Source organism: Pholcus phalangioides, unplaced genomic scaffold, assembly GCF_987345545.1.
Source record: "Pholcus phalangioides strain wild (caught in Gottingen) unplaced genomic scaffold, Ppha-v1.0 ptg000008l_1, whole genome shotgun sequence".
NCBI lineage: Eukaryota > Metazoa > Arthropoda > Arachnida > Araneae > Pholcidae > Pholcus > Pholcus phalangioides.
In genome coordinates this window covers 33,030,024-33,047,716 of record NW_028301601.1, presented here as the reverse complement: position 1 = coordinate 33,047,716, position 17,693 = coordinate 33,030,024, and the positions used below count along the sequence as shown (strand labels likewise).

At 35.7% G+C, this 17,693-nt stretch overlaps 1 protein-coding gene across 1 annotated transcript in view; it reads left to right on the top strand.

The window, feature by feature from the left end:
• Window positions 1-17,693, top strand: part of LOC149084191 (uncharacterized) — a 259,211-nt gene that overhangs the window by 217,781 nt on the left and 23,737 nt on the right. Inside the window, exon 5 of the mRNA XM_089234540.1 lies at window positions 10,974-11,079. Coding sequence (XP_089090666.1) covers window positions 10,974-11,074 — 101 coding nt within the window. The 3' untranslated portion in view covers window positions 11,075-11,079. The remainder of the gene's footprint in view (window positions 1-10,973; window positions 11,080-17,693) is intronic.

Genomic DNA, 17,693 nt, shown 5'->3' with positions numbered 1-17,693 from the left:
TTAAAAAATTATGAAAATTATTGATAGACTTGGGAAAAAACGAATGCAGTTTTTTTTTTTTGTATAAGAACTTATTTTCACGAAATGGACATTTCTTTTACAGGAAAGAAAAAATTCAAATTTGTGTCCATAGAGGACACTGCATGAAATCAAATCACGGAATCATCAGAACCCTAGAAAATCCTAGTATTAACTTGGATCTATGTACATGTGTGGCTACTTTTGCAATGACATTTCTGTTGTGAAGGCAAATGTATGATAAAAAATAGCCTTTTCCGTGATGTTCTTCGTCAATTTCTTTCAGTAGTCTAGATTTGAATTTATTTTTCCCAGACATTTCCTAGACAGAATGGAACGTACCGTACATTATAAAAAATGTCGTAATTCGTAATACTCATTAAACAATTTCATTCTAACACTTCATAATGGCTGAATGAGAAAAATGCAGCATATGTTTCTCATATTATAAAAGCAAAAAAAGGAGTACCGTTTTAGAACAAAATAGAAAAAGAATTGAACAATTGAGCATTTAGCAAATACGGTAGAACCTCTCGAGGACACCCATGGAACCATAAATTTTGTCCGCTAAAGGGGAATGTCCGGCAATGATGAGATACGATATACGGAGAAACCTCGTTTATGCAACATTTATATTTATACAACGTTTGGCTTCGGTCACCATTGGTTCTTATACATGTTAATGTTGAAATGTATATGTTATTGTGTAAGTTATTATGCACCGGCGTATGTGCATAATCACCAATCAGCTCGATAAAGAAAGTTTGATTAAATTTCACTATATTTACTACTTTTACCCCGACGGATATCCATAATTTCCAAATAAAGTTGGAAAGTCTGAAGAATTTTGGAAAAATTTATAACATATATTTATATTCTACAATGAAAATTAAATTAAAATAACTGTGAAGAAGAAATAAATATTCACGAAAATGGTATTAGTCTTGTAATGTTGGCTTTCTTCACACGTATCAACAAACAAAACCAACATTACCATTGGAATTCATCATCTTGAACCACAGTTATGTTCAGTTAATTAAGTAATTAATGGGCGCTTTATCATATTTACTAACACGAGCTTGGGATTAAACATAATTTTAGTTGGAAATGGTAAATTCCCGTTGTGGAAAAAAAAAAAATTAGAGTACACCTTATTGTCCGTTATTGAGAGTGTCCGGTAACGGGAGGTGTCCTTTAGGGTGGAAAGGAAAAAAATTGTCGTATTTCACTAATTCGGTTTACCGTGCGCCACGATGTATGGTCACCGTACTTGCGAAAGGGACTTTTTCATATAGAGCTATCATTCTATTATTATAAAACTCGAATCCCAATTTTGATCGCATTAAGCTGTGTTTATTGTATTAAGGAGGAATTTGTTCATGGGATAGTTGTTAATTCCCATCCTTTTTCAAAGGGAATAAATATACTGCGTATTACAGTCGACGTTCGAGTCTATGAACCACACTGTTGTGCACAGTAGAAATCACTTAACCCCGTTAAGATTTTCATATCGTTTTTTTTTAATGCGCGGTAGGCTTTCTTCCGATTTTCAGCAAGTACTAATTAGAGGGGATAAGAAAATGTCTGCTCCATTGAGAAATCAAATTTACAAGATGCCTATACTTGTCAGTGATAGAATAAAAAGGTTTTTCTTGACCTGATATATACGGCCTTGCCCGTCAAAGGGTTTTAATGAACAATTTTGATGAGCTCAAACAATGTCATTCCTTTACACTTTTTTCCCATTTATAAACTTTGAATTTCACGAACCAATTTTTCCCGTGTCCCTTTGGGTTCGTAAAAACGAGCTTCTCTTTGCCAGGAAACAATATTATCTAGTGTTATCTATCGGCGGAAACTTAAACTATTTTTTTTTCTCTTTGTGTCAAAAAGATTCTTTAATAACTTATGAAACTTGCAACTTGGTAGCTCATTTTGTTTATTTTTCTTTTAAATCCGTCCAATTTTATGGATTTATATAGAACATTTAGTGTATATTAAAAAAAAATAATTTATAAAGTAAATTTTTTTTATATAATATTAGGTTGTGTACATCGATTTTGGTGGCTTAAGGGTGTCCCATGGCTGCACAACCTCTTTCAATGTACTGCAGCGGATAGTGACCTAATGACCCATATTTTACGGGGTATCCCTGGAATACGGGGTATCCCAACTTCATTACATTTCCTTGTTTTGAGCAAGGCTCAGCTGAATTTTTGGAAATCAAGATCTACGATTATTTTCATGACGTAAATTATATCATGATAATTACAAGTCAAATTATCATAATTGATTATATTCATATAAATATATATTCATCTCACATATTCGACCAACATATACGTTTTTTGGTGAATTTGCATTTTGACTTGGAGTACGCATCACTTTCTGAGATTGGCGAGTTTTCAATAATTTTAGTGATATTCAGCAACTTTACTCGCCTTTGGCATTTTTTGCTTTGTTTGTAATGTACAACTTCATATGCCTTTGGCAATATCCCGTATTTTTTTTTTGAAGGAAATATGGTCAGCACTGGTATTTATCATGTTGTATGTTTTTATTATTCTGCCCGAACAATTAAACGGACCGGGGGTTGGAAATTCCTGGTATAGTCTATAGGCTAAGAAACGAGGAGAAAATGTAAAATTCCTACATGATAATTCATACATTATTTCATGTATTGTATCATATCAGGGCTACAATCGTAAAATTTGTTACATATACATCGGGATCCCAACTATATCAATCACACATACTTGACTCATTTTGAATTTTTTCATGTTTATGAAATTCACTAATCACATACACTAGGGCATAATCAGAGATGAAGGCAATACATTTCAAGTATTTATCAAATTTACCAACGACACTTGGGTATTATTCTTATTGGCCCGTAAAAGTGATGAATTTCAAACTTACCAAGATGAATGGTAAGTATGCATAATAACCGGTTTATTGCATTTACCTTAAAATATTTCTGCATTTTAAAAATTGTCCTCGACAATTTGATACATAGAGAATCCCATTTCCATTCATTTATAAAATTAATGATGTAATTAATATTTCCAACCGTTTATTATTTTCAAAATTACCGGAAACACGATGACGAAAACCAGACATTAATTAATTAAATGGGAATTGCGTTCGTATTCCTACGAGACGTTCATTTCACAAACAAAGATCAAAAGATTATCGGATTGCGTTCATTAATATGGAATTATAGTCCCACTATGGCTTCATCGGCATATACATTCATCTATTGTATGAAGGAAGTAGGGTATAAATATAGCTTAATACTATTTTTATATATCAATTGTGCAATTCAGGGGTTCCCAATCGTTGTACCGGGAAGTTCAGGGGTCCACAGACTTTTCTACAATGGGGCCGTGGGACCCCCATTGTAGAATTATAAAAAAAAAGTAATGCCAAGGTGAAAAAAAAGAGGGTGATTATAACTAAAGTTCCCGTATTCTGAGTATTTTTCCCCAAAACTGCTTATTCGAATGGAGCCAAATATCCGGGATATCTTAATGAGACAATGGGAAAGAGATTTATAAAATAAAAAGAACAGTTTTCAACCACCAGCGTGGCACTTTCTTATTGCATTTTACATTTTACCCATGGTCCATATAGCGTATACATACCACGTTTCAATGAAATATTTCTACCAAAATGGGCGCTATATATAGTTCATGAGTAGGTCCATATTCTGAGTAGGTCCAGTGTACTGAAACTGCTCAATAGCACCCACCGGTATATTGGCACTACGCCGACCTATATAGCGTCTGTTCTGGTAGAAGTATTGCATTGACACTTGGTAAATGCGTTATATGATCCATGGGGAAAAAGGAAATTCAATAAAAAAGTGTCACTTTTTCACCTGGTGGATGAAAATTGAATTATTTTTTTAATTTTTTTTATAAATCTGCCTCCCTTGTCTCAATGGCTGTATTCGGATAAGCAGTTTTCGAGGAAATATTACTGAGAGTACGGGGACATTAATATTAATCACCCTTTGTATATACAAATAGCTATTTAAGAGATGTTTTGATGTAGCGTTTGTAGACTGCCGTAGTAATATTGTTAAGATTTGCCAAAACTTGTATTTTTGGTTGCTCTCTTGATAGGATTATGGATGTTTTAGTTATTTTGCCGACCAGTATATGACATTGCTATCTCACATCATATGAACTACACTGGTGTAAGAAATTAAGAGAATTTGCAGACTTGGTCGATTATCTCTAGAACTACTGTACCGATTTTAATGGAATTTGATATGTACATACATTGATACAATACAAAACAAATAACCATTCAATAATTGTAATACACACGCATGATCGTGCGTAACACTCGTTGGAGTCGGAAGGTATGAAACAGCGGTTGCAGAATGAACAAAAAAATGGGTAAATAGGGGGTATGGTCCCCTCTTACAGATATACAGGTCTCGCAGCGTGATTTCATACTTGAAATAAGGCAGTTTATCATTTCCTGTGGCAATTGGTCCCACTCGTTCAGCAACGCTGTTTTCATTCCCTGGATGGTCCCCGGAGGGGGGTTGCGAGTTGCAATTGCCCTCCCCAGAGCGTTCCAGACATGCTCTATAGGGTTAAGGTCTGGAGATCTGGCTGGTCAATCCATCCAGCGAATATCCTCACTCTCTAGAAAATCGTCGAGCAGAAGAGCTCTATGTGGCCTCGCGTTATCGTCCATTAAATTAACTCAGGGCCAACTTCACTCATGAAAAGGCGAACATAGGGCTCCAAGACCTCATCCCTATACCTCACACCAGTCGCAGTGCCTCTTTCAAAGACATGGAGAGGTGTGGGGCCATCCAACATGATGCCTGCCTAGACCATTAAACCTCCTCCGCCATAATGGTCATTGGAGGGTAGGTAGCGGGTCCCTGGTTCTCTCCATATGAACGTACGGCGAGAATCGGTGCTTAGGCTGAACCGGGACTCAACGGTCGCCCATTGATCCATACTCCAATCTCTATGCTCTCTACACCATGATAAACGGATTCTCCTGTCCGTAGAAGTGAGCGGGACGCAAACAGCAGGTCTTCTTGAAAATAGCCCTCTCTCATGAAGTCTTTTGGAAACACCCTTGATACACGGGTTCCTGTGGCTGCAATACAAGTCACGAGAGAGCTGAGAAGCTGTAGCACTCCTGTTACGCCTCGCTATAATCGACAAATGGCGATCTCCTCTGGCCGTCGTGGCTCTTGGACGGCCTTGTCCAGGCTTTCTCTCGATGGATCCGGTATCCTGGAACTGTTTCCATAAGTTACACACGGCGCTGGGCGTTAAATTGAACTCTCTACAAATCTGGACTTGAGTGCTTCTAGCCTCCCCACAATTCGTCACCTCATTCCTCATCTAAACGTTGGTGGTTACTCATTTTTACTGTTACAATTTGAAATTAACCAACTGCTGCAAAATAACACCAAGAAATTCGCCGAGGTGTGCTAGCGAACGAAATGCGTCTTAACTTACGCGCGCTTATAAAGCGTGTTTTTCTACTGGCTCCGCCTACACACACGTGTATGCTTACGTATTTGACGTACAAGATTTCCATTCTTGTCTAGAAGCAGTGGTTTTACATTCAGTTCAGTTCTTTTCATGAAATTCGATAAAATATGCAAATTCTCTTAATTTATTTCACCAGTGTATTACTGGACAGAATGCCCTTCATAGTTCTAGAATATTCTCGCTGTGAGTTGGCTGTAGTTTCTGCTGCTAAAATTGGATCACATCTCCAGTCTATCGCCATGGGCAATTTACCACCGGATGAGTTGCGCGGGAAGTGTGCATGTTAACCTCACAGTTTTCGAGTGCTTATCTAGTACTGTCCATGAATTTTTCTACTACTTCCTTCACTTCACTTCTGAAATATAGGTGGCAGCACTGAAAAATCAGACACAGCAATAGATACGCACTCAGACTGTTACGTATGCACATGCCAACACTTCCGGCACAACCCAGTCTGAAGTAAATTACCCATGGCTACAGACCGGAGTTTTGCTCGGTTTGAAAGACAGAAAGTTTTAATTTTTAGTGCTGTCATATCTTCCTCAAATACTGAGTTATGTGTAATAATTTAGTATCTGTACATTCGTTGTAGGTCCATTATAACGGGGAGATCGGATGATGTAAAATTGTCCAAAATACAGAACCAAATTTTTGTGTGTGTGCTTTTTTTAAACAGAAGTGTGAGTTCACAGTTCATAATGTGAATTTGTGCATTAGATAACTTCAGAAATGTAATCGCACTAGTTTATGTTATATAGTCCATATGGTCCACTAGTGAACTAGGCAAATGAACCGGTCGTTTGCAGCATAGGCGGAGATAGACTTGGAAGTCTGGGGGGGGGGGCACGGCCATTATTCCTGGCGGGCATGATGATGATGCTGTCAATTCATATATACATTTATACATTAGATCAGTCGACTCCATCTTTGATGTTGGGGGGTCGTATCTCCCCCCGTATCTCCTCCCATGGTTTGCAGTAATGTGCGTGTATAATTGTGTCCTCTGTTGTAAATAAATTGTCTTCTTTCTGACACCGACTCGTTCGCACCTCTCTCTCTTTCACAGATTATACATAAAGAATATTTTATACGTATTAACTCATGCCTCTCTATTAACTTGTTCAAACCCAAAGTTGCTGCTTGGTTAAGGCATGGGGGAGGATCCATAGCAGACAAAGATTTCCTGGGGTCCATTTGACCACCGCTGGCGTATATTATCAACTCAGTTTTTGCGAGCTAATTATTTGAATGAATATTGATTATAAAATATTTTTATTTACTGTACTTGAAAAGCGAATACTAACTATATTAGTGTAATGGAAATATTAGCAGCGTGATATAATATCTTCACCCTTTTCACGTGTATGATCTTCATTTTCTTATACAACAATATAATAATCCATTACTAAACAAGATGTTATTATTAAATATGGCTATTGATATCTGGTACACTAGGAAAGATGGAGGGTTACCACTCTCTCGTCTTCTACATAATTTGTTTTACCGTTCTTCGTTAATTTAAAATAATTAATAACAAATATAGACTTTCACATAAAACAACTGAAAATATCATGAGGTTATTTAATAAAAGAACAACCGAAGTATTTAATTTACATTCATTGCGGATTATTTTTCGAGGCAATATATACCACTATATGAACCTAAATATTCGGTCATTAATAATTGTTTCCCTATGTGAAGTATAGATAGCAGCACTAGCTTTACACACAAGAGAGACACATGCAGATAATTACGTAGGCACAGACATTTCTGACAGTGCTCGTTAAGTTACCGGAAAGGTTTCAATCCCCAAATTACTATGGTGTTCGGCTGAGGTTGTTCTTTTGCGACTTTCCAATTTCAATGCGCAAGTGCGAGCTGGTCTCAATTTGAAAAAAAAGTTTATCCATAGAGAGCGGGCACATATCTTCCACACGATACTCACGTAACACTGCAATTCAACCATCTGTCATTTTCACTTGAAAATGTGGACGTGAGATAGCAGCAACACTTGAGCAGCCACCGGTTTTAGTATTAGTAGTACCCCCCCCCCCCCCGAAAAGGAGTAAGACAGTAGTGAATTGTCGTCAGTATCAATATACCAATATACCTGGGATTTGCTCGGTTTAGAAGAAAAGGTATTCAGTTCAGAATTGTCAGAATGGGGATGGGGTGTCCTATTCAAACGGATAGCTTTTCAGAAATACTACTAGTTACACTATTTCTGGCACTTTTTCACAGAATCAAAAACGAATTCTAATTATTGAAATTAGAATTTTTATATTTAACTAAATCATGTTCTTATAATCATGTTAGAAAATGTCTCAATTAAAGCATCATCATTAAAAAATGGGAATGGTAAATGAATACTTTATTATACTTTTTATTAATTATTTTTTCCCGAAATATACATACTCAATGACGATAAAGACAAACAATATAATTATCTATTCAATAACGATGAAAATTTGATTAATGAATGGATTTTTATGGTGAAATTTCTGATAATTAAATCACGTTCTTTATTCAAGTATAATTATAATGAAGTTTATTTTTTATTTTTATCAAGGAAATGTAAATACTTTTTCTCCTACAATATTATAAGAAAGTGAATAAATAAAGTATTTTAATAACTGAATACCGTTTTAAATCCGCTAAATTAAAAATAGAAACACATCTATTAATAATCATCGTAGATTTTTCACGTTAAAAAAAAACACTGAAAATGTCATCGGAGTATTTAATGAGCAAGTAATTAAAATTATTGACGTACATTTCTTGCTAGTAATTACTCAAGATTTAATAATTTTGCAATGTAAATACATTTGTGTCTGTTTAACGGAGCGCATAATGATTATATTTTTTATAATAAAAACAAAAATAAAAACTGGTTTTTTTTTCTAAATTTTTTTAATGAAAAAAATATATTATTATTCTACTTTTTTTTTTGATTCTTTGAAAAAGTAGAATAATTAACTTTCAACCTGCTGACCTTATTTAGTCTAGAAACTAAATAAAAAAAAATTGTTATCGATCCAGTTCTTTTTGTACTCACTCATGAAGGTAATTCTAAGTTTTTAGAGGAAATTCACTCGTTTTATTTTATTTTTTCTTCTTTTTATTACTTTCTATTATTATTATTATTAAAAAAAGATAAGTTCTTGAATCTTTCTCCGGAATCCTCTTGAAGATGCAGAATAAAAAATAAATAAATAAAAACGGGAGAAAGTGAAACTGGAACAAATTGTTTTTCCCACTGCCACCATTTTCCCACCTACGGAAGCATTAATCTCAACGATCCTCTTTTCTTTAAAAAAAAATGTTCTGCCTTTTTTTTTTTTTTTTTAAATCCAAAAAAATAAGAATTTGGGGAGAAAAGATTTTTGTGGAAGTTGGCAATTAATTATAAGCTTTTTATTAGGTTCACGTGGTGGAATAATTAAGCTGAAGTTGAAATTCTCTCTTCTTAATGAATAAGGTCTTTGAGCTCTTATCAATTCCAGAGCTTCGATCTTTGCTGAGAGGGATGCGGAAAACTGGAAAATTCCCGAGATTTTTTTTTTCCCCCTTGGTTTTTAGTAAAAGAATTTTCTTCGTTTTCGTGGGGATTTTCATTTCTTATCATTAGTAAAAATTTCTTAACTATCATTTTCAATTACAGTTTGTAGAGGAATTAATGGAAATATTTTTAAAAAGTTTACTTCGAGATTATTAGCTACATATAGGATCTTCAAAATTTAGGTAATTAATTTTCGTGATGAAGAATCGCTTTGAATGAAGATTTAAATAATCGTGATACCAATAATCGTCGATTAATTATTGGTTACCGATTTTTTCCCCCGTGAGTAAATTAATTTCAAAGCATACGAAAATGTACTGATACTTTCCGAAATTGACATTAAAAATATCTGAGAAGGATATTCGATTAGCAAGCTCTAATTTTCTGATTGGCTCTAGCTAATAAAACATCCTTGTATTAGAATATATCATAATCAAACTTGAATAGATATCTTGACGTGAGCGTTGCAACTTTCAAACGCAAAATTGAATTTTCCATGAGTTTTACAAAGAAATGTTAGATAAGATTATTGACATGCATGCTAAGAATCAACTCTGCATTTTTTAGATATTATATAATTATTTGGCATTTGTATGATATACAAACATGTGCATTGTTCCTTGGAAATTAATTGACGTACGTGTCGCATCAGTGTATAATCACCGTAATCCTCTAAAATTGTTTTAAAAAGCATACGCGCAGAGTTGGATATTCTTAAAAATTTGGTTAAATTTTCACATAATTTTCACCATTTATGATTTTTCTGTTATCCGGAACACAGCATACATTCAGATTGTTGTGCTATATCAATTTAACTCTATCAGTTCTGCACGTATCAGTAATATTATCTCGGTTCTTATTACTCTTACAATCTTCATTTTAGCATTTATTGTTTGAAACATAAACTCCTGATCATGTTTAAAAACTAATTTTCTTCAGGCATTTCATTAATGTTTTCTTCAAGTATCGATTCTGCTTAGCAAATCAGACCAACCCAAGGTTGTTACTTAATTTCTCTTACCACATTTTACTAGCGAACAGTTGACTCTAGAATCTTACTTAGATACTTAGATCACCGGTAAAAGTGGTACTGTTTTCAGTATTCATCACATTTACCAACGACCGTTGCGTGTTATGCATAACCTTCGGTAAAAGTGATAACATTTTAGTATTTATCAAATTTACCAACAGCGCTTGGGTATTATGCATATTCGCCGGTAAAAGGGATAAATTTATCAAACATATCAAGACGATTGGTAAGTATGCATAATTACCAATTATTATGTATAACAACCATTTTATCACATTTACCATAACATATGCGCCTGAAACTGGCTGAATAACAAAACCGTAGGATTCCATCTCAAAGGAAAAAAGGTCCTGTTTTAAATGAGAATTAAAAAATATGCAATGATCGATCAATTTGCAACCGATTACAGTTGATTCTTGTTTTTATGGGGAGACATTTCAAAGGAAATTATAGCGTTTTATTATCAGAAAATTAGTTCGTAAACAGCTGGGATTCGTAAACTAGGATTTTGTAAATTCAAGCGTCAAATGTATCTGGAAAAGAAAAACAGTTGCCACGTGTTTAATAAATACCCGTTTACCACATGTAATGGTATGTATGGTCACCGTACTAGCAAACAGGACTTTTCGGATATAAATATCATTCGGTTATTGCTTTCAGAAACCCCGAGTCCCGATGCGATGACATTAATTAAGCGGCATGGGCTGTATAATGAGTATTCAAACAAATATCAAGGATTATAACCAATTTATGGAACGTATTTCATAGTGGTTCCTAAATTTTAGATATTTTTCTCTTTTTTTCGCAATCTAATTGTTTCATTTCATTCCAGCTGACGAAGATGACGATGTCAGTGACGCGTCTACATACCTGAGGCCAGTGCTTTGGCTGGTTATTGCTCTTCTAGTATCTCATGTATTTGTCACATGCTAACTAAAGTAAGAATCCACAAATTATCATCGAATTTTACCTCTCAATATTTTATGATTCTGAACACGCATACTTAATTAGTTTTTGGGAAAATATCACACCCACACACAAATTCAATGAATGTTTGTTGACATTAACACTGACATTAATTCAACTGTGAATTAATTTAGTCTATACATTATGTAGGAACTCATACGTTCAATATTCATAATCTTGAGAATAATACGGCACCTGTTCGTGAAGCCTACACTCGAAAATGCGTTAACGTAGACAGAAAACTACAAGAACTATAATGCAATTATTCATATCACATCCGCAATTGCATTACTCGATTATACTTAATCCTGTTCGGAGCCATATAATTAGCCAAGAACAATTAATCTGATTAATTACAGAATAGATTGACTAATGGTTTCCAGAGAATCTCTCTCTCTCTTCAATGTTTCACTCCCGTTACACCTAAAACTTTATCGCTGGATGTTTCTTTGTACCACCGAAGCCTGATGATCATTGGTTCAATTAATAATAATCATGCTCGAAGCGTATTCCTGATATGTTCGAGCTCGTAAGTCAATTACTCGGTGAAGTAATTGCTATCTTACAAATTAATTTTCTCTACATTGTAATATCGTGCTAGAAGCCATATTCATGACGAAGGCCGTTCATAGATTCGAAGTTATTTTATTTCAATGTATGGTGGTGTATACAGGGTGTCTTGTAAGTGCTAATGCGGTCTTTATCTCATGAACCGTTCGTTGTAGAGGCATGATTCCAGTTGAAAAAAGAAAATTCTAAACATTCCTTGAGAAATTACCCTGTACCAGTTGTGAGATCAGAAATACAGTGTGTTAATGCAGTCACAGATTAAAAATATATAAATTTATATATGGTCACCCCATTCTCTAACTTCCAATTAGAAAGTTGTTGCCCTGCTTTTTCTGAGCCCCCCTCCCCCCCTCCAAAGAAAAACCTTGTATTTTACAAAGATATTCAGTGAGCCCGATAAAAAATCGGAGGAAAAATGGGGAAGAACAGTAAAGATTAACGAACAACGCTTCCTTTGCCCGATTTATATGTTGTTCTTTCCCAACTTCGCGATATTTGAATTTGAATATCTAAGTAAATATTGGGCTTTAAAACACAGAATTTTTGTTGTTGGGCTCACAAAAGAGAGAGGGCAACAACTTTCTATTTGTCTTCTCAGCCACCACGCTATGCATTTTGCCTGTTGTGGTCTTGTAATCGTATTTGAATAACTATAGGAAGAGGGAACATGCAAATATTCAGAATTTTTAATTTATGATAAACTGTATCTCCAGTCTCAAAACTGGTACAGGATGAAGGCACTTTGAGGATTTTGTAAATTGAAACTATACATCTATACGGTTGATGAGATAAAGGCCGCATTAGGAATCACAGTACACCATTTATGTAGTCGTATATTTAATATTGATTATATACGTGGTCCACGGAACACTTGTGCTCCGTGAATCCACTTCAAGTGTGTTCCGCGAAAACAAATCAAATGCACAATTAAAATTTGTTTCCAGAGAAAAATCAATATGATGTCAAATAATTTTTGCATGCGATTTTAATTAGCAAAACGCGTCATAATTTTACTTTTTAGTTACATATGTGGTATCATAAACTCGAAATACAAACTTGGCCCTTGACTTTAATTCTAACTTTGATGAAAATAAATGAGATGCATATTTCCAGAGTTAACCACGAGATAGTTTCCGATCATTAGAGTAACCCGCGGTGCAGTTCCCGATCACTTAGGTTGGCCGCGGTGTATTTTCAGATCATTTGAGTGACCTATCGCATATTTTCAGAACGTTTGGGTGACCTATGGCATACTCACAGATCAATTAAGTGTGGCCCCATAACATATTTATAGATCACTTCAGGGGCGCACTGTACATATTCAGATCACAAAAGTTACCCGTGATGACCTTTCCCGCGTACGGAATGTATGAGGCCTTATTCCATCCCATTTAAGTTTTCCTTCAGCAGAATTTTTCCTTATCTTATATTAATTAAAACAGTATGTTTATGCATTGGTGTGCGTGTTGCATTTGCCTCAAACGTTTATGTTAGCAACTGGCGAAAAAAAGCGGGAAATTCGAAAGCTTGCAGTATGATTGCAGATATTGAATTCAATGTTGCGGACAGTGTCAGAGTCGTTGATCCGTAGAGGAGGTAAAGCTTCACTTCAAAATACGGAAGACAGATGAAAGAGCTAACAAAAACATGCGTCAAGCACAGTTCTGACAACATAAATATGTTAAGGTCACACACATATAGTCTACATACACTCGCACACAAACCACGTTCGGATGTGCGCCGATTCGTTAGAAATTCCGTACAAGAATGTGTACGCGGTGAATGTACGATTGCATAAGTAGTAGTATTAGTGGTGCAGACAAAGGCTTTCATTATCTCATCAGGCGTCGTAAAAATTACAGTTAAAAAAAATACCTAACAGGCAGGAATCGTAGCTCAGAATCGTTTGTAGTGAGTACCAATTACTTCGAATGCAACTGCAAATTCTCATCTTATAATAGAGGAAATCACCCAATCATTTTCTATTGTATTCATTCATTGATTTCTGCACAATGTAATTAAAAAATCCTCATCAGGTTAATTCAGTTATTGCCGAAGCAGCTCTATGGCATGGGCATTGAGTTCGGAATATCCGCTTTTTAAGTTAGATTTCACATGGAGGTCTACTTCATTCCTCTGGCGAGTGAAAATTGATTATAATATTTGCAAAATTTAATCGAATCTAATATCTCAGTGAAATTACAGCTCCTCAAGCCATCGCTCTTAATTTGATGAAGCCACATGGTTCACCACTGGATCAAACCTCACTTATTACTTACAAATTATAATTATTGTAGAGAACGTCAAATAATCATTATGTTCTTCAAAATGAGGAAGGAAAAAAACAAAACCCAGACACAGAAATTTTCAAGGATCCAAAAGAGTAACTATCGTCTGATGGTAGTGAAAACGACGAAAAGATGAGGAAAAGAAGACTAAAACGAACGAGAAGAGAATAAAGAGCTCTGGAAAATGTCTGAGACGTTTTGGATGAGTTCCGGGATTTCATGGGATAAGGAACAGAAATATATACTGCAAAGAAATGGACAGAATAAGAAACAGAAAAGAAATGGGAAATGAAGGAGAAAACGGGAAGCATTATCACTCACATACGCCTATCCCGGATCGAGTGGAGAAGTCTGGAAAGAGAGAGCTTATATCATCTCCATCAACTTTTGTCACTTTTCGTGGCGTGGAAACAACTTTACTTTCTTCTTTGAGAATACTGTCCATGTATCATTGAGTGGTGTTTTTCTTCTCTTTCTTTGTACTTTACCAGATGCTCTGCCAAACTTTTCTTTCTCAGTTCCCTATGGTTTTTTTGTGGTTTATAAATTTGTATACAGTAATATCCCGACTTACGCTATGTGCATTAACTGAACATGCATTTGTGAAGTCATAATCACGGGATTATAGCTGAGATATCATAAAGTAATAAGCAAGTAAAGAGTTGTTTTCAACAACAGAACATTATATTTAATGAAATTATGCTAATTTTTGAGATGCTAAAGTATGTAAGGATGCTCCTGTGCTGTCGCGTGGGTACCGTGCTGGACTATCATCGTGGCGAATCAGGTTTGAATCCCGTTGACGCAAGTGGTGGTCAGCTGACGCTGGTTTTCTTCGTTTCTCAACTTCAAAGCGTCTATGCGAGCCGATCACCTATTTAAAAAAGTATCTCCGTAAAAAGCAAGTGGGCCTACAAGACTGACATGACATGAAAATTAAAGCAAGCCATACTTCAAAAGATGGAAGACGGATGGCAACAGTCAGAATGAGAAACAAGCACAATTATGATAACATAAATAAGTTACGGTCACACATACACACAGAACACACATTACGGTATGTGCCAATTCGTTAGAAATAATTCCGTATGTGTATATATGAGGTGCATGTATGGTGAAGTAGTAGAGGTAGTAGTAGGTATGTGAGGATGAAAATTCCTCCAGGATTTGTAAATGTAATCCCAAGAATTTTTTGTGATATCTGCTGTTTTTACAAAGATCGCAATTTTATACCTAAATACCAACGTGTTTAAAAAATAATTTGTTTACTGTTCTTTGATGGCAATGCACTTGATCCACACCTTTCAGTTAACTTCCACTCACGGTTGAAATTTGTTTTCTTGCCTGCAAACACGAGCAGTTCCTTTCTTCCGATAAGTCAAAGTGTCAACACATGAACACTTTCATTAAATAGATTTTTGGCGATTGAGTATTTTTTTACCGGACCGGATTGCAGTCACAACACAAGTTAAATCTATGAAGCCCATCGAAGAGTGCCACTGCATTATAATATTAGCAAGAAAAAAAAAGTTTTATATTTCTAAAATTTGGACGCGGTTTATAATTATTTGTATGAAAATTTATTTTGAAATTTAGACCCCGTTTTCGTCGGTCCCACCTATCGGTTGACTTTGAGGTATTAATATACTCGTATATTTGAGATGACGTTCACATTTTAAAGACTATGGCATTAACAGTATTTTTGTTTGAAAAGTAAATTTTATTCTCATGTGTATTCCAAGAAAACTAAGTTTTCTGCTCATTATTTTGAAACCAAGAAACAAAAATGTAGTCTCAAACGTGTTTGAAAAAAAATCGCGATTATTATCAATCAAACTCACTTGTGTTCCGTTGAAGAAAATGTTTCAGGAAGTGATACACTGGGTGGCCGAGTTTAACTTATCTAAAAGTAATGGTTTTTATATACTGGGAGAAATTTACATGCGTGTTCATGAAAGTTGTGCTCTGGCAGTAGAGGATTACTCCAAGTTTTCCATTTAAGAATTTACGAAAGTCGCGCACTCTCGACAAATTGCTTTGAGATGCGGCTGTCGACAGTGCACATGCGCGACAGAAGTTGCTTTGAGACGCTTTTGGCAGTAGTCACGCGTCGACAGCATAAGAACATCGTAATGGAAGGTTCAGTGCTCACTTTGGCCTACTGACATTCAATCAGGGAAGCCTGCTAAACACTGTGCACACATCGAGTGGAACTCTGACTCTCCTACACTCGTTTCAACAGTGTATCTACGCAAAAATTTATTTATTAACACTAAAGTGCAAATAAACATTTGGTAGGAGATAGCCAATTGGACATTTCCAAATTTGACATTGGCGGAATAAAATTAATGGTGCTCGTATTGACAATTTGGACATTGACATTGAACATTGAAGGACCGGACACACCCCGCTTCCCATCTCAGAGAGATAGGAAGTGGACATTGACAGAATAATTTATGTTGCTGATATTGCACATTTGGACATTGGCAGAATAATTAATGGTGCTCAAATTAAGCTTAATTAACATGCAAATGAACCCATTTTAATATTATATGTAATCAAGGGTTATTCTCTTACTATAATGATGGTAGGATCTTTTTTTTTTACAACCGAGCACAACTCAGGTCTATCACCATCTATGGGCGATTTAATACCTAGTGAATTGTGCCGGAAGTGTAACTGTGTGTGTACCTAACAGTCTGAATGCGAATGCAGTGCTGTGTTTGACTTTTCAGTGCCGCAATCTATATTTCAGAAGTAGAGTGAGGGATGTGTTATGATTGAATTACATTTGTGCTGTTTGTAGGTCTGTTAGTAGTGGGAAAAGGGGGTTACTGGAACAAAGGACTTAGTACAGTCAAGGCTAGGACCGGAAAAAGGCGCAAAAGGCGTTCGATGTACGCATGCGCGTCAGGAGGTCCCGGTTTTATCCCCCCCCCATTATAAAAGAGGAATGAACCCGTGTTCCACTTTCACTCCGATTAAAAAAAAAATGGAAGATGTATACCGAAATCCGAAGAGTGAGGGTAGTTATGGTGGTGTCGAACCATTATATCGAGCTCTAAAAGGGGAATTTTCTCGAACAAAAATAAGAAAGTGGTTAGAAGGGGAAAAATCTTACACACTCCATCGTGAAAGAAGAAAAAAGTTCCCCAGGAACCGTATTATAGTTGGTGCAATGAATCAACAATTCCAGGCTGATTTAGTTGACATGAGAAACCTGGTAAAATACAACGACGGTTATCAGTATATCTTAACGTGTATTGATGTGTTGTCTAAATATGCTTGGGCCATCCCGCTCAAAGACAAAACGGGGCGGAGCGTGGTGAAAGCGTTTGATCAAATATTTGTCGAAAGGCAACCACATGTTCTGCAAACGGATAAAGGCACCGAATTCAAGAATAAGGTCTTCCAAAAGTTTCTGAAGGAAAAAGGGGTCAAGTTCTTTACGACAGAGGATGACGTCACAAAGGCTGCGATAGCAGAAAGGTTCAATAAAACGCTGAAATCGAGGATGTGGCGATACTTCACAGAAAATAACACGCATAGATACATAGACGTGTTACAAGATCTGGTTTTTGGGTATAATAATAAGTTTCACAGGAGTATAATGATGAGTCCTACCGAAGTTAATAAAGAAAACGAAAAGAGGGTGTGGGACAACCTCTATGGGAAGAAAAAGGTTAAAAAAGTAAAACAAAGGTTTTTTATCGGTGACCAGGTTCGTA